The sequence below is a fragment of the Pezoporus occidentalis genome, unplaced genomic scaffold (assembly GCF_034315485.1).
Source record: "Pezoporus occidentalis ecotype Australia unplaced genomic scaffold, CSIRO_AGI_Poc_V1 ctg7, whole genome shotgun sequence".
NCBI classification, from domain to species: domain Eukaryota; kingdom Metazoa; phylum Chordata; class Aves; order Psittaciformes; family Psittacidae; genus Pezoporus; species Pezoporus occidentalis.
The window spans coordinates 7667131-7691903 of NW_026916052.1; the positions used below are offsets into that span (position 1 = coordinate 7667131).

At 39.5% G+C, this 24773-nt stretch overlaps 1 protein-coding gene across 1 annotated transcript in view; it reads right to left on the reverse strand.

Annotated features, from left to right (window-relative positions):
• Positions 1-24773, reverse strand: part of IGF2R (insulin like growth factor 2 receptor) — a 54985-nt gene that overhangs the window by 20611 nt on the left and 9601 nt on the right. Inside the window, exons 3-26 of the mRNA XM_062641836.1 lie at positions 23487-23611; positions 21745-21843; positions 21224-21353; positions 20037-20157; positions 17989-18103; positions 16405-16567; positions 16075-16255; positions 15160-15263; positions 14590-14754; positions 13950-14090; positions 13420-13566; positions 12363-12494; positions 11834-11981; positions 10188-10365; positions 9497-9612; positions 8947-9109; positions 7246-7425; positions 6151-6252; positions 5364-5465; positions 4586-4760; positions 3502-3669; positions 2778-2921; positions 1892-2070; positions 1453-1540 (exon numbers count right to left, since the gene is read on the reverse strand). Coding sequence (XP_062497820.1) covers positions 1453-1540; positions 1892-2070; positions 2778-2921; positions 3502-3669; positions 4586-4760; positions 5364-5465; positions 6151-6252; positions 7246-7425; positions 8947-9109; positions 9497-9612; positions 10188-10365; positions 11834-11981; positions 12363-12494; positions 13420-13566; positions 13950-14090; positions 14590-14754; positions 15160-15263; positions 16075-16255; positions 16405-16567; positions 17989-18103; positions 20037-20157; positions 21224-21353; positions 21745-21843; positions 23487-23611 — 3366 coding nt within the window. The remainder of the gene's footprint in view (positions 1-1452; positions 1541-1891; positions 2071-2777; positions 2922-3501; positions 3670-4585; positions 4761-5363; positions 5466-6150; positions 6253-7245; positions 7426-8946; positions 9110-9496; positions 9613-10187; positions 10366-11833; positions 11982-12362; positions 12495-13419; positions 13567-13949; positions 14091-14589; positions 14755-15159; positions 15264-16074; positions 16256-16404; positions 16568-17988; positions 18104-20036; positions 20158-21223; positions 21354-21744; positions 21844-23486; positions 23612-24773) is intronic.

Sequence of the window (24773 nt, forward strand, 5' to 3'; positions counted from 1 at the left end):
GAAGATTATGATTATTATTTAATAAAGATCATATATAAGCCATGCCTTAGGACAATTAAGGCTTACTGGCACAAATAAAGCCACAAAAATGAGTAACTGGCACTTTAGGGCAGTGACAGTGAAAAACCATTTTAGTCCAGCTAAGCAGCTCATTTCAGGAAGTCACCAGTATCTAGAACTATGAGCTATAAATGGAACATTTCTTTTATAACCACCACTAAAACAACATGCAAGTCAGACTAGTTCAGAAACCTCAAAGTGGCCTCACAGGTTCTTCCTTCAGCCATGCTGAAGGTTAAGTACAGAACCAGAGACACTAAGTCCAGCACTTGCTTAATTATCTGGAAAGAACAGCAAGGTCACAAGGCCAAAGCAAAAGTTGTCCTAGATGTCAGTCTTGTACCTTCTTTTAACAGCCATGAAGTTTGCTGAGTAAGCAAATAATCAATCATAGGAAATTATAACTACAGCTGTGGGTCTACCAAGATGTATACAGAAGAAGTTTGGGAAAATTCTAGTTTCACGAGTCCAATCAGCTGATATACAACAGTAACTTTGCTCCTGATTAAGTCCTCAGCTTTAAAGTGACCTTTTGCTCAATATCTGAATCTTTAAAAAAAAAAAAAAAAAATCAGATTGTTTCACACAATTTTTACACTCCCCTCAATCATTCAACAAATTGGTACCAAGTTAAAGACCTCAGTTTCCCTCCCTTCAAAACCACAACTCCTGTCACCAGCGTCCTGCACAGTAATTGCATGCTACAGAGCAGCAGCTTGCAAATATTACTCATGCCACACGAGATCACTGGCAGTTTCAATAACATCTAGTACTGTGGCATCAGACTCTTTACAGAATGTGTGGATGATTTACAAGGCACTGCATCATTACAAATTGCAAAACAAAGCCTGCAATGGGAGAGCAGATACCTGCACACTCAACTTCCTATCTAAAAGCCAACTAAATACCAGAACTAGAACCTGTGATTCCTTCTTAAATGTCCTAGAGCCAGCTGTAGACTCTGATACTCTTCTCACCCATGTTTCCCGCATTGTGTAACATGGGTCAAGTTCACAGAATAGCTTCCAGTCCTCAACAGGGAACATGGAATGACTTGCCAGGCACAGAATCAACTGCATTGTCATGAAACCTGATGCTTTAAGATTTACAAGACACCAGCAAGTCTGCTTGTGATTTAACAAAGTAGTACTATGATTTGTCAGAGACAACATTACTACTTTATCTTCAATCCTTAGACAGGGAAGTGCATTTGCCTCAATTGTACTTTTAATGTTAGATGTGACTCTTGGTTGCTTAAAGCTCAGAAGAAACATCCACAAGCCAGCACCTTTTACAGAAAGATTAACAGGGCAAGGCACAAACAGTTTCACTAAGTATTTACTTCTTGTGCAGACTTGTTTGACATTTTAAAGCTCAAATAACTACACTTACCTTCTGCTTTGTGAACAGGACATGCTGCCAAGGTCCTCCAAACAAATACAAACTCACAGTCATCCTCTTGCTCCAACACTGGTGATCCCTACAAAAAAAAGCCATGTGAAGTAGACTTAATAACACTGCACATCTCAAAACATACATGCAGAATCCTTTTCTATTGCAGTTGCAGAGTCTAAGACCTCCATTATCAAATTTCAGTACCCAATTTCAGCAAAGAGCTGCTTTTGGGGGCTCACAGGATATCAAAATAGAGTTCATTATTGTCCTACAGGCTCAGAAAAGCAGTTGTAAGGAGAGACAAGAGAAAAGCCTGCATACAAGATATTACTTTCTGGAACCAGCCTCTCCATGTCAAGAGAAATAAATACTGTCCATTCCGTTACAGTAAGTCCAAGCTCTAAATTCATAAATAGCAATGGGCAGAGAAAATTACCATTGTTTGATCACACTGGAAGATTATACGTGTAGAATAACGCTGCTTATCTTTGCATGTGTCGCCATTCAAGTAGATAATGCTTAATGACCCATCAGTAGCAGCCTGTGGGTTTATCTGAATGACGCCAAGGTTCTTGCTTTTATCAGTGTATTTCACACAAGATCCTATGGCACCACCTACAGGAGAAAGAAAAAGCCTGTGTTTGAGTTCAAAGCTTTGACAACTAAAAGGTAACTTCATTGTAAAATAACATTAATAGAGTAGCCCTAAGAGCACTCTGAACATTAAAGCAGTCTATCTTAAATTCCTGAAGCAGAAAATGACAGAAGTGTTTTCATAAATACAGTTAGAGACATTGTGTGTCTGAAGCCTCTGAGGAACAGAATAAGTTACTCAATGAAATCTTTAAAACTGCACTAACTTATCTGCTCCCACAGACTGATAACAGAAGTTAAATAAATCAAAATAAAAACAGGTTAAATAAATCAAATTGGCTAAAAGTGCAATAAGACATGGCATAAGTTTCCCATTATGGCCTCATTCAGTTAGAAGTCTTTAACAACATTCAACTTTCCTTTTTTCAGAATAATTAAAGATACCGGCAATTACTGCTCTCAATGCATTTTTCCTAAATACATTCCCACACATCAGAATGCATTCCCACACACCTCAATGCAAGAGTCCTGATGAGCAGTAAGACTGACCTCAGTTCAAGAAAGTCTGTTTATTATACCCTTGACATACCCCACCTAGGTCTGTGCAAGTTCAGTGATTGAACAAGCAGAATTCAAGAAATCCTACTAAAATAACTATGGATGTCATTCTGCATATAACGTCTTGTATCAGAAGTCACAAGTTAAGAAATGCTTGACACTTGGCTTACCAGGGCATCCAGGCACATAGGGTAAAGGCTTGCAGACATTCAAGAAAAACGTTCGCTTCTTTGCTTCCTTTGAAGTGTCTATTGCAACCCATGGTTCACCCTCTTTGCTTAAGTCACTTAAGTCATATTCATTGCCAGCAGCATCTGAAATAGATGTGGTACATCTAGTAAGCTGAAAGACAATCTATTAGATACTTGCAGCAGTATTGGGCTTGAACTGATACAAGTTTCACTGATGAATACACATAATTCAAAATAATTTTCAGAATCACGTTAAATATCCCTTAGGAGAAGGTATTGTTGCCACAAAAAAATGTCACTACACCAAACTCGGAACAGAGTTCCCTTGACAGTTAATTCCCCCACATAACTATTCCACAATTCACAGGTGATTTTTCCAGAGACCAGTACTAAATTAACTAATTTTCTTCAGAGTTGGGCTGAAGCAGCACCCGGTTACAACAGGGATTAAAGATTTTCAAAGCAATTGCCAGCTTTCTTGTGTATACTACTACATTCCACATTAGCTTCTTGACTGTCTTCATAAATTAAGCCTTTTTTGAAGAACTTACCTTCTCTTCCTCTCTACAACTTTTATGAACACTTCAAGTCTTCTGAATGTCTCTACAAGAAGTATTCACAAAGCCTTTCTCCACAGAAGGTTGCTGTTGAATTAATCCTTCCAATTTGTTGGACAGAGCCCACCCAAATTGCAAGTACTTACCTGTAACCTGACAGTCTACAGGAGCAGGAGCACAGGCCAGAGCTGTGTGAAACTCGAAGAAAGTATCGTGGATGTTCAGCTCGCTGTTTATCTCTTCACGCACAAACTTAAGCTCTCCAGGATATGAATCATTACAAATGAAAGTCACCATAAATATGTCTGATTTCCCTGAAAAACAAACACTTTGCTGCTGCTTCACTTGTGGAATATTTGAATTTAAATTCAAGCTAACACTTGACTTAGAAAAATTTACTAACAGTTTCTTATTACCAACTGCTTTAAGGAAAACATTACTTCATTGTTTATGGGGTTTTAAACTGTAAATACACAAGCCTTCTTTAGAGACCTGTGCTAAATTGCCTAGCAGCCACAACTGTCTCTCCAACTGAAAGCCTAGACACGTTTCAAGAGCGCATCTTCACTAAATTGTGCTTTCTAGGTCTTTGACATATTTGAAGGAACAGCAAATCTGTAAAACATCAAGTGAGCTGTACCATCAACCTCTAAATTATATCACACACAGCAAAGCTTTGGGTTTGGGACTTGGTTTGTTTGTAAGAAGTTCAGTTTAATGAGTACAGGACAAATAATACTGATACTACTTAAGCAGCACGATTTAAGCTGCATTTCATCCTCTTTTCCACAGCCCACAAGAAACGGTAGAATTATGGGGGGAGTAGTATTTGCCATCAAAATTTTAAAAGCTCTTAAAGCAAAGTACACAAGAGCTCAATCACTTGTTTCCTATTGTGCATTAGATACCAAAACATCACAACTGGAAAATAAGAGATATTCTATGATTACCATAGAATGCCAAGAGTATTTCTATGATTACCATAGAAAATATCATATACTGTATTTGGTCTCTTTGCAGGAGTTTTGAAATGCACATTTATTACTGAAAACTGAGCCATTACCATTCTGCATGATTTGATTTCTTCCTAAAATTTCCATATGAACCAGCTTAAGTGACTAACACCAAGCCCAGTAGGTTTTAGTACACGAACAAAGGAAGGAATGAGGACCATTCACAGAATTTGCACAGCATCAGCATCCATTTCCGCTGCATGTTTCCTGAACTCACCTGATTCCTTATGAAAAAGGCCGCTGTAGGTAAGAGTTAGAAACCCTTCACCAGACAGATACAGGGTTTTGTCCAATTCCACCAGCCTCACTGATGTCAGATTTTCTGCTTCACATCCAGCAGCTATTTTGCCATTGATTTCACCACAATCTGGCATGGGTCCACAAATGTTTAGCTAGAAATTTTGAAACATGGGTGTACACAGTATTAACTGCATTAGAAAGATCAGCCATTTCTACATCACTTGTCAAGAACTATTTCAAACAGCATGAAATGACTGTCATTTCTAGACTGCAAGACAACCAACTATAACACAGGGACAATATCCTTAATCAACAATTTACTGGGTCCACAAATTCTCCCCTCAGCATGTTTATTCTTAGACTGAAAATTAGGGTAGTATCTGTGAATAATCCAGGAATACCGATATATGCAGATTGCATTAAGAACACCAATATGGACAGATTAAGTAATTTTCTAGGCTTCCACTGCCCATTTCTTCAGCACCAGCAGATAAAATGGTATTATGCCACAGAGTCCATAACTGGAAAACCATGCATAGCCTCAAAAATTTGGCTACCTTATGCTCGCTAAGAACAAGAAGTTTGATACTTTTAGACCATCTGAGACAAATCAAGTTATCTTCGGTTCCCCCCCTCCTCAAGCACAGTAATCAAATTCCATAAGGACCTAGTCAAAGCTCCACTTGCTCAATAACCAAGACTGGGAAAACACAACAGCATCCATAAGCAATAGATTGCACAATCCAAATCCTTACCATGAAAGTCTTCCCAATGCCAGTAGCCATATAGCCTTTTTTAGAAGCTAATGGCTGCAGATTGAACAGAAAGCCAGTGTCTGGATCTCGCACAGAGCAGGACTGAAAAACAGTTGCAACAGCATTATTTTCTCCTTCTGTATTTATTCTGTTTAAGTTTTACCTCTAACTTGTGTAAATCAGTACTTTGTCTCTTTAAACATATTCTTAACCTGCATACCATCAGCAACTTAATTTGGACAACCAGAATACAGCTCTGGTAGTAGCAAAACTTCATTCAACACTTCATTGGACTGTTGTCTATTGACATCAGTCACATACCAACATAAAAGTGCAATTTAGCAAGTGACACCTATCAGGTTAGCTAAGAGCAAGGATATTTTAACTGAGTGTTGTTGTCACACTAATGTATTTATGTTGAGACCTGTGAAGTAGAAGCAACTGAGTCTCCTCATTTGCTGATCATTTGTACATGCTAAGGACAACATAGGTCTTTAAATACAAACTCAGGTTTACTAGTAACCCAGTGAGGAAATGAGATACTCAGTGCCACAGCAAGTAAGCTGTTCTAAGAGAGAGCACTTGAATACTTTGGTCAGAAGTTACACTTCTCAGGAACACTTCAAGAAGGCAGTAAGATATCACATACATCTCCATCAAGATAACTTCAGGCTTCACTGTAGTTAGTTTTCTCCAAGAGTAATTTAAACACTGCAACCAGCAGTGCTAGAGAAAAAAAAAAATAATATGTTGAGACTATGAATACAATCACGTTCCCCTTTCTCACCTGAGAATCATCTTTTGTTTCTTTGATTGGACAAGCAGCCTCAGTTTCCCATAAGAACGTGGCCACACATTCCTGAATGGCTATAAACCTTGGGCTGCTACTCTGGAAACAGATTGCAGACAGAAAACCAGGATAAGTATAATAGCCAACACTTTCTCATGCCTGAGACTGTACTTTATGAGAAAGTGTCAGGTCCTTCTAAAATGCTGCTAAATGAACACAATTCCTACACTGCTTCTCTCTCCTCTATTTTTAGGGTCAAGGCTTAAAACTGTCTAGGTAAATACATCAAGCTTTAGCAGAGAACTAAATCTGGCATCCAAACATTCAGACCAAATTCGATACTGAATCTCAACATGCATAGCCAGACCTTGCTTCAGTCTAAGCTTTGAAGACATTTGGGGTGTAATGCATAATCCACTATATAAAACAATAAAAATCAAGCAACACAGAACTCTGTTAGCTGAGGTAACAAGGTAACAGGCCTATGAATTATAAGCACTTCATTTCACTCTTTTCAAGGAAAAGGGTTCATAACTGCTCCAAATCACAGTTAATCTGAGTGACGGGAGTAAGACCTGAAGATTTGCAAACCAGCAAGAACAAGTCTAGGCATTCAATGGGGTGGGGGTGGGGTGTCTAACAATCCTCTCAATCTAAACTTCAGTATGTGCACTTGTACTAGCAAAAGCTTTACGAATTTAAGAACCCCTCTAGAATCAACAAGCTTCAGAGGATGCTGAACCTAAGCCTGAAGACACACTTTGCAACATTCTTCCTCTTATGAAGGTCTGCAACATTTGCATGTATAACTCCTCAGTCTTAAGTCCCTGTGTATTTTTCATCCTAATTAGACCAGTCTGAAATACCACTGCCTACTGCGGCTATTTTAACTAGTTGTTGCTTATGATAAAATTACAGGCTGAGACACATGCTCCTGCAGCATTAAATCAGCTCTAGTTTTACATCTCTATTTCAAGTCCTCAAGAAGTCTCCCTTGTCATGAATGCACTACATATCTTCATGTAGTTTCAAATTACATGATGGAAAACATACTATGATGAAGCAACAACTAAAAAAATAATTTGTCCTTACAAGAGTCCCCCTGGAACAGATAAAGTGGATGGTGGTGGTATAAGTAGTTTTCTTTCCATCAGCATCGATGCACACAGAACCATTTGCATAGGTTAGAAAAATGTGTCCAGGTCTTTCAACTACTAGTTCTTTGCTGGCAACACCAAGATTACTGATAGAGATGACTTCAGAATAAGAACCCTAGAAATAAAGAAAAATATGTCACCAATTCTAAACTCAAGTGAAGTTAAATACAGCCAAAAAGAAGAAAATACCTACCACAGTAACCTTGTATACAGAAGGTTATCTTGAGTGTTTTGGAGATAATAAAGGTGTAGACATCCCCCTCCATTTCTGCCCCATTCTGTATTTAAGTTTCACATTTAGCAGATAAGTCTCGCAAGCAGATATAGTTTGGGGTTTTGTTTTTATTTTTAATACTATAAGGTGCCTGTAGTGTCCCACAACAGCTATCCTCATCTCACCTGCTACCCAGCTTAGTAATTTAGGGAGTCTTATACCACATGCACAGTAACTGGGATTTAATTTGTAGAGGTCTTTAAAAAAAATCAAATGTGGAAGCCTCCAGAGGCATTCTTAAAATTGACTTTAGGGATTTGCGCCATGCTTAGCAAAGCCTAAAAAGCACTAGCAGAAACTGAGTGCCAGAACAACAGTAAGCGCGTGCTACGACCAAGGTCCAAATTAATTTCACTTCTGCAAGATAACTGGTGTTCCTATTTTTAAGAAACTACTGTACGTTAGCAACAGAGGAATACACCTCCAAACCAGCTCTGCCCACAAACCCTTCTACTTTTTTTGTTTTAAAAAAAAAAAACACTCTGTATTTAGGTTAATGCAGCACAGTTACTTTTTACTCCAACATCTTCAGCAATGAACTAATGAAGCCCTAATATGCCTCCATATGTAAAGTAAGTAACCTTACACAACAAAGACTAATGCAAGCACAAGGAACTAGTAGTATTTAGCTCAAGTGCCATGAAGGTGATGTACATATATCCTCTCCAACAGTATGGAGCGAAGGTGTTCTCTCTGTTCTACAGAAGGAATTAGGACAGGTTGGTGAGCCTCTAGTTCAACATTCCTCTTCATCTTTAAGGAGCACTGAAACCAGTCCTTGGGCAAAATGTCCAGTTAGCCTGCCAGCATAAACAGTCCCATAATAAACTGTTACGCTTCAGAGAAATCTAGAAGTCTGTAAACACCACTTTTTTTTTTTTTTCCACTTGGTAACATCTGCCTAGTCTACTACCCAAAGCCAAAGAGCTCAGGCAGGGGCTGACAAAGAATCTTTAAACATATTTCTTCCACAGTACAATCGAAAGGGAAAAAGAAAAACAAAAAAAAAGAAAACAGAAGCAAGAAAAAATGTCCAGGAGAGCAACCTGTTCCTAAGGCAATGCTATCAGCCTCCCAGACTGTAGCAGTTTACACAGAAGAGATGCAGTTGGTCTGCCTCTGAAACATAGGACAGAGAATCAAGCGTGTTGAACACAACACTGGTAACACTTGTAAAACTTAAAGCTTTGGTCTTTGAAGAGGTGAACAGGAGGTCTAGCATTCTACAGTGATTATGCCAATGTTACACATACACAGAATACCATTTTACAAAGAATGTAGAATATATGTGCCCATCTTGTATATCCCTTAATCTCACTCACTTGCAAACCAGCTCTGAGCTGGAATGGAAAAGCTACTCACATGATCATGCCGATATTCCATTTGGCAGACAGATGCTCGCCGGTCGCATCCTGGGACAGCAATAAGTGGTCGACAGACATTTATGTAGTACTTCTTGCGCTCATTTGGGCTTGAATTATCCATGGCATACCAGTTTTCACTTCTCTTCTCAGATTTTGCTAAGCTAAGCAGGAAGAGAAAGTTCTACACTAAGAACACACATTCTTCATAGATTCTTTCTAGCTTTCTCTGTCAGTCTCAAGACACAGAGCAACTGTAAGGCATTTCAGAATACTTTTTACACTCATTTTTAAGCGTTACAATTAAAAAGCGTAATCCTAGAAAGCAAAGGACAGTTGACAAAATATTAAGCAAAACCATCCCAAAAAGTCAACTTACATTTTATGAAGCATGTCAATATACTAGGGGAAAATACTGTCTTTATTTCAACATACTTGCAGTTAGGATTATCTAAACAGATGAAGTTTCTAGTGCTCTCTACATTGCAACCCAACTTCATTCAGCGAACAGAACTAGAATAGCTAAGTTATACTGCATGTTACTTTCCTACCTTGACAAGTCATACTGGTCCAAGGTGTTGGGATCAGTGACGATACATTCCAGTGGCATTTCAGGACAAGCGTATTCAGTGTACCACCTGAAGTTGTAGGTATAGTTATCTTCTCTCTAAAAAAACAGCAGAAAAGGTCAGTGAGGCTTTCCACACAGAATACTTTGACTCACAGCTACTCCTTTATGCATTACACTTCTTAATTCCCCTTATTTTGTAACATACCTTCTCAGACCAATTTGTGTCTTGTCATAGATCTTGTCCTTTGCCGTGTCACCAAAAATGCTCATTTAAAAAAATAACAGAACCAGATCAACTAGAGCAATATAACTGGCATCTGTTCTGTTACAGGACACACAGTCCTACCACTTGCTACTTCTCAGACAGTTTGGTTTATTTCAGGTAGAAATACAAGACGAACAAGAGCACTAGTAATTACATGGCCCAGACACTAGAGAAGAGCAAAGTAAGAACCTGGATCCAGATGAACAGCTTAATGTTCAGTAATCAAGACAAGCTTTGTGACTGCAACAAGAGGCAGATATACCAAGAGAAATAACTATTTATCTTAGTCTGCTTTATAGACATTGGATATTGCTATCCATGAATCTCTGCTTGTACTAGCCCAGCAGCAATTACTGTCAGGATTTTGGGATGGAGATCCTTCCCTTCTTCATACAGAACTTCTTACCTGATATTCAGGCTGACCTATTCCAGCCTGATGGTCACACAGGAAAGTTATAAGGGTAGATCGCTGTGTTTTCTTCTCATTATTGTATGCTGTACCGTTTCTGTAGGTCAACTGAATCAGACCATCATAATATGAAAGTTTGGAACTTGGCAGTCCAAGACTCCAAAACTGACCCTCACTAGAAAAGAGAAAGCGGGATTTGAGACTGTAGAGAATGCAAAATTAATTCTGTCTTTAAGAGAAGTCTTACTTGTAAGACACAGGTAAATTTATAGAAGTCACCATAGTAAGACAAAAGAATTAAATAAGGTTGACTAGACATAAGTGACCTAGGATGAATAGAATGCTGACAAAAGGAAATTTAAAACATGAACATAATCCTTTTGGAAAGGAAATGAAGTACCTTACTTAGATACCTAGAAAACTTTAACACTCCCTTCTCTAGAAAAGTGACAGAAATATCGAAACCCCATTCTCCAGAGTAGAATGCAAACTGTTGACACCTTAACGCTGGGCTTAAACTGGTTCCACACAAATACATGTGGACAGCAAATACCTAGCACTGGACAACAGCAAGTCTTCTCACTCAAGGAAGAAAACTGCTTTCACATGCCCTTAGCCCAGGACCAGCTTTGGTTCAAAAGGTTTCTTTACTCTGACTTCACACTGACTCTATCAGACCCAAGAATGATCACCTTCCCCTGAAGAACATTTTTTGTGTCTGCAGTGAACTCTTCTTCACTGGAGAGTAACTCAGCTAGAGTCAACTCAAATACAGCTGTATGTGTTTGCACTGTTCATCTCTAGCTACAGGCTGACCTGGAATCTGAAGTGTAGAGATACTATCTCAGACATGGAATCACAGAATGGTTAAGGTTGAAAAGGACCTTAAGATCATGTAGTTCCAACCCTCCTGCTATGGGCAAGGACACCTTCCCCTAAACCAGGCTGCTCAAAGCCCTGTCCAACCTGGCCGTGAACACTGCCAGGGATGGAGCATTTAACTACTTCTTTGGTCACCCTGTTCCAGTACCTCAACACCCCCACAGTAAAGAATTTCTTCCTTACATCTAACCTAAACCTCCCCTGTTTAGTTCGAACCCATTTCCCCTTGTCCTATCACTAGTCCCTGATGAAGAGGTTCTATAGCCTATAGAAGTCTGATGCTGTCAGAGTAGCAGTATGCACTGGGAGTGTGCCTGCACAGCGCTTTTAGTAATGGAAATACAGTGCAACACCCAAGCTCTGGGCTTCATCTCTGCATAAGGCAGTCACTACTCATCCCAAGCACAGCAGTGATTCTTTAAGTCAGCTCTTGGATTCCAGCTGACCCTGAATCCAAATTGTAAGTTGGCTTAATACAGCTGCTTACAGCTTACGGTCCCTATGGGAAAACAAGGGGGAGCAACAAACACATTCAATAAAAAGCTAGCTGTAAGCAAGATTACAGGTATGTACACTTCGTTTGAAACAGCTGGCAGCAAAATTACTGCACTACCAAATAATACCTTGCATGCAAATTACCTGAATCTATTAGAGGCAGCACAGTAATTACTTTACATGCAAATTTTTCACTGTCGCACACAGACAACATATCATGCAACAAGAGACCTTCTATTACAGACAACAGAACTAGTGTTACTTACCCATGTGTTACTTGGCATGCTGCTGATTTGGTGTGGCACAACTCATTCGGCACACTGCCGCAGATGTTTATGTAAAATGAGTATTCTGTAGTATTAATTATATAGTACCCATTTTTCTGAGCCAGAGGTGACAAATCAAAAGAGAAGCCTAATCGGGAAGGAATAAGCTTTAGCAGTTCAATTTTTTCCTGCCATCTCTCACAGGTTCACCTCCCTCTTCCCAAGTAAGCTTCCTTCCATGTAATTATTGTTCCAGAAACAATATGGACATAATAAAAACATGTTTTCTTATACAGAGAGATTTATTACAGTAAAAAACACATTACACCTATTTTCCTCCATACTCACTAGGGAAATATTAAGCTTGTGCTGTTCTGATCTTCCATATGCTTAAAACTGCTGTGCTCTGATGCTGTGGGTGCTTAAAACTAGGCTGAACTCGCTTTGTTATGTACATTAAAAGGACTAAGTGTTGCAACACAAATTCTAACCCCCGTGACCTTTCAACTTGCTGAATATAAATACATACCTGCCTGAGGATCAGAGACTTGACAATTATCTCCTTCCGTTTTAGACAGGACACATGCAGCAGCAGTATACCAATCAAATGCATATGAACATTCACCCTCAGACATCAAGATTGGAGCACTTTCCAGATCACCTAGTACCACAAGAGCAATGTGTTACACATACAATCAGGCTGCCAAAAGAAACTATGAATTTAAGTCTAAAACCACTAACTGCCCAACAGCAAACCAAGGCTGACTACAGAAGTACCTTTCCTCTGAAAATAAGGACTAAATGGAACCAAAAATTCCTTGCACAAATTCTTTGCATCCTCCTCCTCAGAATAAAAGTTTAGCCCCAAAGTGAAGATGCACTGCTCAGTCAGTTCCCAAATACTAACACGCTCTTAAAAAAAAAAAAAAGCAAACAAAAAACCACCACACCAAACCTTTTGCTTTGATACACTAACCTGGTGTATTGATACAAAGCAACAGATTTATTAGCTTTATAACAGCTGTATAACCTGATCCTAACAGCCAGTGCAATTGGAGGATTCAGCTTCCTCAGGTTCAAGTAGAGGAATTCAAGTTTTCTGTTTCCCTGAGAGATGGTTAAACTAGTCAGCTATTATATTAACATCAACTTCTGCAAATGCTTCTGCTTTTTGTAAGCTGCAAGCAGTTTAGACACAAAACATACTTTAACCTTCTATTTCAGTAAGTATCTGATCTTCGTTGAGAACTAGTCTTTCCCATTAAGACAATCTAGGAAAGAAAGTGCTTTGTACAGTTTACAGGTTTTTGTGGAGCTTTAAACATACTATTGTCATGTTTGCAAGACTCTTATTTCAAGAGACTTACACTCAAGAATCTTTAAGAAGCACTTGTATAAAAGGTGAACAGAGCTAAATACCTACAATTACACTGTTCTCATCCTAGTTAAAAAACTAGGATGTTTCAGCTTTTGCACAGAAGGAAATAAAAGACAGACACATGCCAATATTTAACAGTCATGCCTGAGCATATTAAATGACATCCGGATTTAAACTGGATCAGAGAACAGGGTGTGGATAGTCTCACCTGGTCGACACACTAGAGTGATGACAGTTTTGATTTTTTTATTACCACCACAGCTGTCTCCATTTGAATAGATAAGTTGAATATTTTCTCCAACCTTTTTAGGAGAAGATAAAAATGTTCCAAGATTCTTACTCTTGTTTTGTTTATCTGTAAAGACAATAAATACGTCACTTTTGTTTCTCTGGAAAGAAGTGAAGTTTACACTATTAAAATAATATTAACTAACCAAATGGGACGTCTTAAGAAAACATATCATTAGGGGCTTGGCTCTATGTCACCAAAACCACACTACAAAGCCTGGAGTTCTTTAGTTAGAAAAGGCTACTTGCATCACTACTTCTAAGGTCCTTGGGAACACAAGAGAAATGTGCTCCTAACTTCGGTTTCCTCAAATGCTTGAAGGCCCTTGGGGCAGCCTTCCATTTGCAGATAAGTGCCAAGCCTTCAGAGCCTTAAAAACACACCCCCCCAAAAAAAAACCCACAACCCAAAAAAAAACCAAACACACCACGAAACACTAAAAGACTCACCGACAGAACAAATAGCAGCAGTATCTTGACAGCTGGAAGCTCCTCCTCTCTTCAACACTTTATGGCAGACATTGATATAATAATGCTTTCTCTGTGTCTCCGAAAAGCTACTGTCCACAGCTTCCCAGTTCTGGGCTAACTCTGAAACACATGAGATCATTAAGAACAAGTCACAGAATCATAGAATAGTTAGGGTTTGGAAGGACCTTATGATCATCTAGTTCCAACCCCCCTGCCATATGGCTTAACTGTTGCAACCTCCTCCTCCCCAGGCCAAAATGCCTTTTGGAGAAGGAAAAAACAAACAACAAAAAAAAAAGAAGACCCGTAAAAAAAAAACACCCTTAAAAAAAAACAACAAAACCAAAACAACAACAACAACAAAACCCACCCCCACAAATAGAAAACATATGCCACATGTAAAACCACTCCACTTAAGATGACAGTAACCAAGGCAGTCAGGGATACAACTACTTTCACAAGGCACTCTCTCCTTTTCGGACAAAGAAAGTGAACACCAGTACCCCAAATATTTACTAAGAAGAGCAAAAACTGATTAATGTTCAGTAAAAGGATTTCACTAGAGATGGCATGTAAGCTCAGGACAAAAAGAAATGAAAACTAGTTTTCACTGCTATACCTGAACTGCGGATCAGAGGTGACAAGTCATAGTGCTTTCTCTTATCAGTAACTCTGCAAAGGAGATCTTCTTTCTCTTTAACACATGCGTATTTCGTATCCCAAGTGAAAAAATAGGTGCAGTCCACTTCACCAGTAAACACTGGAGTTCCTTTACCATCATTACCTTAACATTGAAGATGGATAAGCAGACATTAGTCTTCCAGAGGAGGAAGGGAAGACAAACAAGGAGACTTGTGAACTAGCAATAAGCAAGGAAGATAAAAATCCTTTTGCTGCACAGGACTTGCAGTTGCGGCTTGTTTGGTTTGGTTTTTTGGAGGTTTTTACTGTTGTCTAAGAAATGAGGCTCTTTTATACCTTCATATTTTTGACCAGTGTATATTTAGAATAGCAGTGCTACTACCCAGCACAAACAATCCTGCCAGCCGCAGAAACTAATGCTTACTCCAACAATATTTATTCCTTGTGCTGGCTGTGGCTCAAAGCATGAATTTCCTTTGAACAGAAGGTGTACTAGCAAGCACAGAATCAAACCCTGAGCAGAGTCATCACAGCTTCTTAAACTCACCTGCTGTTTCATTGCACTCAAAGTTTATGACAGTCATTCTCTGAAAGCCGGAACTACATGGATCCCCATTGGGATAAATTAGAGTGAGATCCCCATCAGAGTATCTGAGTAAAAAGTCAGTTTTAGATAGAAACACAGGATCAGACACAATCATAGTGTTCTTTACATTACAGAAGCCACACTCTTGTTTATTAATTGTCCCAAAGGGAAAACAAATGCCTGTTCAACATTTCTACTGCAACAAAGGCTTGGAGCCACTGATTTTTCTAGTCACTGTCATGAATTTCTATAGCCTTTAAAGCATGCCTTAAACCTGCTCTGTGGTGGAATATCTGTTAGCATTAGTTTATTGCATGACTATTTTTGCAGGTGGACAAAGTCATACTTCCTGAAAGATTACAGACAGGATGTAGATCGTATCTAAGTGAATAATCTCTTCTTTGCAATCTCACACAGACTACTGTCCCCACATGCCACTTAAGAATCCTGAATTTCTTAATAAAAAAAAAATAATTTTTAAAAACTACCACAGAATCCTGGACCACACTAGTCTTGGATATGACTAATGTAGAGATGCTCTCTTGTTGAAGACGGCTTCTAAAACATTTGATCCTGATGCCATTTTACACGCAAAACTCAAGGTGGGCAAGAGGACGCACAGCACAGTTTGCAGTTCTGACACCAAAGTCACTGAAGCTTTCTTCCCTGTTCAGGCAATAGCATCTACCAATCTCATCTGCTCCTTCATTTACTAATGCCATCCTGCTGTACTGTTAAAGTTTACCCATAAATAACTGAGCAAAAATACTTGCATTTTGTGTCAAATATTGCTTACATAACAAATAAGGGCAACAAAGAAAGAAATAAAGATCAACCGATCAGAACAGTTAGCAGGGCTAACGAGCCTTTACACACCTTAGGGTTTGGTTCTGAAATCTTCCTGCCACTTTTTGCTGGTTATTCAAAGATTTTACTTGGCAAGATGAAGTGTATCCCGTGCTGTCCTTGCAGCTACCTGCAGTGGTTCTCCCACATACATTCAAGTAATAGTAATACTCCTCTTTGTCATCTTTGGCTAAATACGGCGTGACATAATCTGAATGAACAGCAAAAGGAGAAGTGTTCTAATGCATAGCAGAACAGATGTAAAAACACAAATATCTACAGAGAACACTTTTCCAACCTCCAAACACAGAACCAGAAAGCTGGCTAGCCACTCCACAAACACAGAAATGGTGAGCTCACCTGGAAGTTGAATAAGTGGTGTTAAATCAATGGAGACATCATGTTGCTCATTAGTCAGAAGACAGTTCTTACTCTCCAGGTAATCCCTGTGACAGGCATACTCAGTAACCCACTCAATTTCATACCGGCAATTTGTTTTTGCTGTGAGTTTGGGACCTGCACTCTGATACAGAAATGACTAGCATTTAAATTACAAGTAGAAACTTATTTGCAATATAATCATTAAAGCAACAGTATCATATTCCTTTAGAGTCAGTAATGACTAATTTCATCTGTAATTTCCTTAAGAGGTGCAAACATTGTCTGTGGCTTCTAGAAATAGGTGTTGAGAAGAAGTAACTCAGCTCTTACTAATGATGTGGCAAACAAAAGTCTGAACAGAGGTAAAGTATCAGGCATTAGCAGGAGGACAGCAGAAATAACAGTACTTTAAAAAGCACTTTTTTTAACATGTTGACAAAAGCAGATATGAGGTCAAATTGCTAAGCACAGCTTGGATTGTGTTTGCCTCAGAGGAGTCCTCAAAGAGGAGAGCAGAGATCAAGTGTTCTCTGAAGGAAAAGCAGCCTCTTAAACACTGGTGTTTTAGCAGCTTCAATTCCCTCAGTCCAAATCAAGACTGAAAGACATTTGGGAATCCTTTAGCCAACACTTCTGGCAGATCTGTTTTCTGTAGTGAATATTTTTGCACCTTTGGTAGAAGGGGTAGTCTTAATTTTCCTCACTTTTAAGTGAAACGTTTAGAAATCAACTTTGTTACATAATTCTGTTTTTTCTGCCACCCATCTAAAACAACAGCCAGATACACCTAAAAGTATCAGATAAGTTCCAGGCACAAGAAACATTATTAATACTACTCTTACTACAAGTGTAAATAATTGCAGTGAGGAATTACAAACTGACAGCAGAAAAAGACCTGTTTGCTTCTGCAGCTATAACAGTGAAGTATGGTACCTATCTAGGTCAGATTATAGACAACACAGTACAAGTAAGAATTAGCCAGACTAAAGTTCCTCCTTCACTAACCTGCAACCAGAAGCATTACAATATGAAATGGCAGAGCATTAGCAATAACCTCTCTGGTCCAGTTAGAGAAGTGTGGGCTGCTGAGATTATCCAGCATCACACAGTGACCATCATAGGAGCTTGCTTAGTAAATGACAGGCTTTTGTCATGTAACACCTATTAGCTATTTTTTTCCTGAGGAAGGCCAGATTAATGAAGAAACCAGCTACAGGCAACAGCTATAAGCATGCGCCCAGCCTGATTATGGAAAAGAGCTCATTAGCGGGCAAAGCTCTGTCCCAAGGATTAACATTATACAAACTCCATCCTATTCTCAGAGGACAGCTTTGAACCCAGAAAAAGGGAGCCAAATTCACCAAAACAAGAAAGAACACATCCCTGGGGAAATTTTATCCAAGTTATTATTCCTTAAGTTCTAGAAGTGTTTTTGAAGATTATACTTAGCATCTATGCTCTTCATGGGCTGAATTTCTATTCTCTTTAGCCCTGAATAAAAATGAAAGATAATACACACAAAAGTTAAAGACCATTTAACAGAAACTAAAACAGCAAAGTTACCTCTTCTCCCCTCTTCGATGGGCAAACAAAAGTGATCGTCACTGCTGGGTTATGGCCCAAGCAGAAGTCTGGCTTTTCTTCATCAGTATATGTTCTCTCATAACTCAATACCAGCCTAGAAATAGAAAATGGCAAACCAAAAATACAAATCAGATGCTGAGCACTGTACAGAAAAAGAATGTTCTTGAAAGAACATCCACTCTTTGCTGGATACCCAGGCAGAACATATCAAAGTAGTCCTGCTCCCAAAATCAATTTTTATGGAGGTCTTTATTCCTTTAATCTTACAGTTAACCAAAATAAAGATTGAAACAGCCGCAGCAAAATTACTTACTACAGCACCCTCTTGCACTCCAGTTAAGACTACACTGAATGCCTTGTAACCCGTATTATGGCAAGAACTTGGCTGATAACCACAAGAATACTCCCAGCTTTGCTCCCAAACTGCTGGAGATCAGATGCGATAAACACTCTTGTAACTTTTGGAAGCAATAACCACTCATGTTTACCACATTTCTATACCATCTCTGCCCCCGGAATTAAGAGCAAGACAAACTCATTAGCAAATTGACAGGAGCAAGACAACTGGGACACATCAGAGGAGGCAGGAGCTGGAGAATGAAACATGGTAACTACCTAACAAGGAAAGACAAATGGCATGATGGCTTGGGATAAGTCAACTAGGAGATCAACGCAACTAAGTATTACTGTTCTATGTAGTCTCACGCACAAGACAACAGCTCACAGAAGGACAACAGGCTAGCTATACCTCTAACTGTCCTCTCCATACCTTTAAGACACAGATATACAACCATCTTACCCCCCTTTCTCAGGCCACCCTAGCCTGAGCATATACAACGAATTTTCCTCAAGCAATTAAGAGCTCTTCAATCCTAACAGGGATAAGATAAAGTGCTTGCCAAGCACCTCCACAGAGTACTTGTTCCACTTAAATATGAGAACAAGCTTGTGCTTCCTCAGATAAAAGCTTCTGCCTTGGTACAGGGGAGAGCTGGGGAGCCTTCCCCCCTGAGAGCGGGGAAGGGTTGGGGGGGAAGGAAAGAAAGAGGGAGGAAAAAAAAAAAGGGCGGGGAGTGAATGAACGAGCTGTCTGGCTGGGTTTAAACCACAACACCTCAGCCATTTGTTTCATGCTTGGGGGAAAGGCCCTGCAACTACAGACTAACAACTTCATTGGCAGACTAAAAGAAAACCCTCAACCTTACCACTCACAGAACAGAACCTCTGTCTACCCTGTTATTAAGCTGGTTTATTCTGCTTGTTTTCTTTAGCTTGTATCCAAAGTACAGCAGAAGTCAACAGGGTCCTACTGACAAGGTAAGTAGGCTCAGATTACCTGAAGCTCAGAAAGATCAGCATGTTCAGTAAGCCCCCTGAGCCACATTGGCTGTTGGAGGAACAGCGTGAAGGAGGGAACTTGGTGGTTTTTTGGTTGGTTGGGTTTGGTTTTTTTTTCAAGCTACACTTTCATCACAAAAGGCAACAAGCAGAACAGAGGAAACAAGCATCAAGGAAACAGTCCCAGCCCTGCCACCACCAGGAACAATAAGCCTTGCATTGCTTATTTATTTCTTCTGATAAGAACTCATTAGCACAAAGCTACAGAGGGACCACAGCCATCCTTTTTCTCAACTTCTGAAGTACTTCTGGGCAGTAGAGTGAGCCAAATGCAGCGCATAAATCCAGAGAGACAAACTCATTTACATGGTGGGCCCTCAGACAGCAGGCAGATGGGGTCAAATCTCAGCTTTCTGCTTCTGCAGCAATCATCCCTCAACTTCTAAGAGTTCTGCAGTTCTGTAATTTTCTCAATGAAGAAGAAAATTTGATCTGTTATGGCAGTACAACAGGATGCCCGAAAAACACTTTGCCCTGCCAATACTTGAAGAATTCTTTTTCTGCCAATGCTTCAAAAGGGAAGTAGCATTCATGTTAAGTTTTAGAGGACTCACCTGTCACAGAGACTGCTTTTGCCAGCTCAGATGACTACAACTGTTCACAGAAGTATCACCACAAAAATTACATACCTGTCTTTGTCATGAAGTTTCAGCTGTTCCTTTGGATGGCCAACATCATATGCCTGACCTTCATGTAACAAGCAAGCAGCACTGCCAGCAGGGCAGTTTCTGGTCTCTCCACCTGATCTTCCTATAACAGAATACAGAAAATAGAATATAGGACTAATTTTACAAACTCTACCAGAAGTAACTTCCCATTTTATCTGTGGCTCACCATTCATTGCTTTACCTTTTTCTAAAAATACCTTTAAAACAGGTTATATTAAAATATGAAACAAGACAAAAAACCTGAAGTGCTTGTGATTGCTGCCCCATTTTTGGAAAGCAAATTCATTCTTCCTGCCAATGTAACTACAGCTAGTTAACAGTTGCTAGTACAGCTGCTGGATGCATAGGGCTTTGAGAACTTCTGAAGCATGCCAAGTATTTTGTTTCTTCCCCAACACCAAAATGATGCCCAATAATGAGTAACCCTTCTCACAAGGAAGTGTTTTTTTTCCCCCCTCCTTTGTTTCTTGGAAACCATCTTATTCAAAGCTGTCAGCAAAAGTTTCACGCTATTGGGATTTTTAAAAGAATAGACCTGACACTAAAACTGGAAGTATTAAACCCGTAATAGGGACACAAAATACATATTTAACTGCAGAGTGAAAACTACAGTGGGAGTATACCGCTAAACTAGTCTTTTAAGTAAGTTTCAAATGAGTGATTTTGCTGGTTTAATTCCTTACATATAAATATCTCCCAGCTGACATGAAAGTGCTAACTATGCACCATTATTCATCCAAGCACCTAAACACTATTTTAGACACATCTCAAGATACCTAAAACCAAGCAGCAATCCGAATTGGAACTCAAAGCACTAAACTTCGAGCACATGAAGTGCTATAAACCATCTTGGTCCTATTCAGCAGCAAACAGACACAGCTACAAGACAAGCTGAGCTCTCCCACTCAGCCCAGCTTATGCCAACTTTTCTAACAGTACTTGCCTATCTCTGAACACCTCGGTAATCAGAGAATAAAACTTGGCTTCCCAGAAAGCAGCCTTCAAATCATCAAAAGTAGCTTGAAACAATAGTGCAAGGCCTAAAATACTGATCTCTGATCACAGGACAAACTCAACTGAGGCACTGGAAAAGAACCACACTACTTAAAATTTATACACCAACAGGCAACACAATCAAGCATTCATACCTAAGTCCCTGCAGATGTTTATGAATAAGGAATCATCATCAGAATCATCCACCAAGTAGTGTCCTGGAACTTTGATGAGAGGATTCAAGTCATGTTTCTTCAGATCTTCATCAAACACATAGCAAGGGACCTAGAACAACAAAACTACTAGTTGTGATCCATGCTACATAAATAGGGAGAAGTTATGAACAGGTATATACAAGGCCAAGTTAATATGTGGAAAAGGTTTTTACTTGTAGAAGCTCAAATAACTAAATCTAGATATGCTGACTAAAATGAGGCATCCAAAGTTAGACTGTTCTGCTCTAGTTTTTCCGAGTTTCACTATAGACAACCATCCAGACCACAAAAGAGGTTGAAGAGTTACTTAAAATTCTCAGCTTCACCAACTTCGACAGATGCTTTATATGCCTACAGAACTGTTAGGTTTACAGAGGTTGCTGGAATTCATTTGGGGTGGGGGCAGGTGGTTGGGAATAAAACTGCCAGATTAAATCCTGTGTGGATAGTGCATAGATTACCTCTTTCACAGGTTTAAACAAATCTTTCTTGCAAGCCACTGAGGTCCTCCATTCAAAATAGTGCACACATTCTGTTGCTGTTACAAATTCAGGGGTGCCCTATTTAAAGGAAGAAAAAAAAAATTAATTCTTTTGAAAGCAGAATTCAGCTTTAATTTACGATTGTAGACAGCAAGAAGTTCATTCAAGTGATTAAGAAAAACAGAATACAGCATGTCAAAAGAGCAAGGGCATACAGTTTCTTAGTAGCACTTGTTAAGTTAACAGCTTGTTGGTAAACTCAGGAAGATGCAGTGTGCCAAATCCTTCTCAGCCTGCATGTGCTCCAATTCTCAAATTAACATGTGTCACCCCTAATATGCAGTAATTGCACAGCATCTTTTAGGAAAACGCTGACTATGCTAACGCATATTGGCAGAAGCACCAGTCACATCTAGTTCCTAGAAAGGAAAACACCGATACAAACATGTATAAATAGGGGAAGAGCAAGGCAATGCACAGTTTACCTCTCACTGCCTGCAGAGGAGACTGATTAGCAGTCTCTTCTACTACATAGAAAGAGTATCTCTTATGTCAGCTACTTATTTTTACAGGCTCGTGTTACACACACCTCTGTTCCAAGATGGAGGTTCTACCATGGTTCAGGGCTGGTAGTGCAGCTGAACGTCTCTACTTACAGGAAGACAACAGGTACTTCCACTCTCCCTCTATCAGCTCAGCTAGAAGCACTACAGCATATTTAAACTGATTCCCTCCCTGTTTAACCTGCCATAAAAGTATTGAAAACAAGCTGTTCTAGACAGTGTTACAAAATCCTTCTACTGTCACATGAAGAATAGGTGTTAAACCACACTAGCTAGAAGAATTTGGAAGATAATTATGATCTGTTTTTACAGAGTTAAGCAATAATTTTTAATTTAAAGAGTCTTCTGCTGAAACACAACAGGAAGCACTGAAATCTCCGCTGCACTGGCACTGTGTTTGAATTGGCTACATTTCAAAGAGAGGGTTTGCAACAGCATTATCAGTGCCAAACGTGGCACTAATAACTACCTATCTCTGATACAGAAATAGGTAAACAGATCATGGTCTGTACAGAATATCAAACTGCGGTATCACTTAAGTGTGTGGAAGGTGTAACTTCAAAAGCACATGGAGATGAACTGCATACACACACGCCCTTAGGAACTTTTGGGGGATCTCCATTCATACTTCCAGCAGATTCTCATGAACAACTACTCCCTCAGAAGCCCAGCTGGACACGTAAGCACTGTTAAATCAGTGGTGTGCAGATAAAACCCAATGCTTACGGTTGTCAGCTATGTTGACATATAGCAGAGGTCAGTCATTTTCTTCAATGCTGTTCTATTAAACCGCCATACTAGGTTCACAGCTCGGGCACAGCCAACAATAAAATAGCTCTCATTGTTACAGCACCCTATACACTGTTGACTTTTTCCCCCATATTATGCTATTAAAATACTAGCGCGCAATCCCTGTAAAAACACTAAAGACCCAGAAGAAAGCGTAATGAGAGCCAAGACGCAGATTCACAGTTGGTCTCTACCAAGACTGAATTTTGAAAGCCACAGGAGATCATAACCTTAACTTGATACTAAGCACTTCCTTAAGCTATGAAGCTCATTAATTAGTATGTCCGTGAGTACAGCAGTCTCCTTAAAAAGCATGTTAGAAGTACGTGACATTTCCATTGAAGATTAGAACACATGATTTAGACTTACCAGTGTCTTCCCACATAAGAAGTTAATGTTGCTTTGAATCTGATGCTGATTGCCTTGCTGAAAGCAGCTATGGGTAGTGTTGAATTCCAGAAGAGTTTTAGAAACTCTATGCAAGCCTAAGTCACCTAGGGTTTATTAAAAAAAAAATAAAAAAAAGGAGGTCATCATAATACAGTGCCTTCACAGAAGCTCAACAGGCACGCTCCAATTTCCAGCATTAAGCAGCACAAGACATACAATCCACTCGAAGACAGTCTGTGAATAAAGTACAACTGAAGACCTCCTTGCAGTGCTTGAGATTTGGAAGACTAGATACAAATTAAGATAGTATTTGACATCTCTAATCACACAAACTTTCTCAAAGTCTTTTAGCAAACACTTCGAATCTTAAGCAAGCCCAGCAACAGATGCCACTACAAACAAGTCACTGACTTAGGAACAACGGCAAAGGGACTCTATCAGAAAACTGTAACCTGCTTGTTAAAGCTGAAGAGCTTTTTATAAGAGAAGCCTTTGGGGTCTCAACACCAACCCTGGTATGCCACACTGACACCCAGTTAAGGTTAGCCACAAGGCTTTTCTTGGATACAGACTGACTACTGTCACAGCATGTGGCTTTAGCCCCTATCAAAGCTGGGAGCAACAAACAGAACCAATCCTACACGAGCCTCTAGGTCTCACACTTCCCTGGGGAGAACAAGCTTCCTCAAGCTCACTCAACCTGCCACATTCCAGTATCTGTCAAAAAAAGAGTGTTAAAACAGATGTCCAGATGCTGCTTTCTTTTCTAATCCACAGACAACTGAAGCCTCAAAAACGTGAGTCGAGACCCACATCAACGGGAAACAAAATTCTTGCTGCACATTTTAGGAAATAAACACACTAACAGCATCACGTGGTCCGAGATGTCAGGCTCCTGAGAGAAGAGGATGCTCCTATACGTAACTGCAGTTTGAACTCAAATAATCTAACCAGTTACCCCAGAAAACTCTGGAGCTTGAATATACTGCATTATACAAAAACAACATGAAGCCACAAACTAAAATATATTTTTATTTGTATAGCCACTGATTTTATAAGCCTGAATTGCAATTCTAGCAGTTTGTTTGAAAAGCACTGATTGACCACAGCCTCAAATCAAAGTATCTCTACAGTTAATGAAGAGGAGTGGGAAGAATGGAGGCTGTCTAGTTGCTCTGCATCTGCATACAGGCAAGAATCATCTTCCTCTTCACCACCTTCTAGCAGTTCAAGCCCAAGCATTTTTACTGAAGACTCATAGCTTCT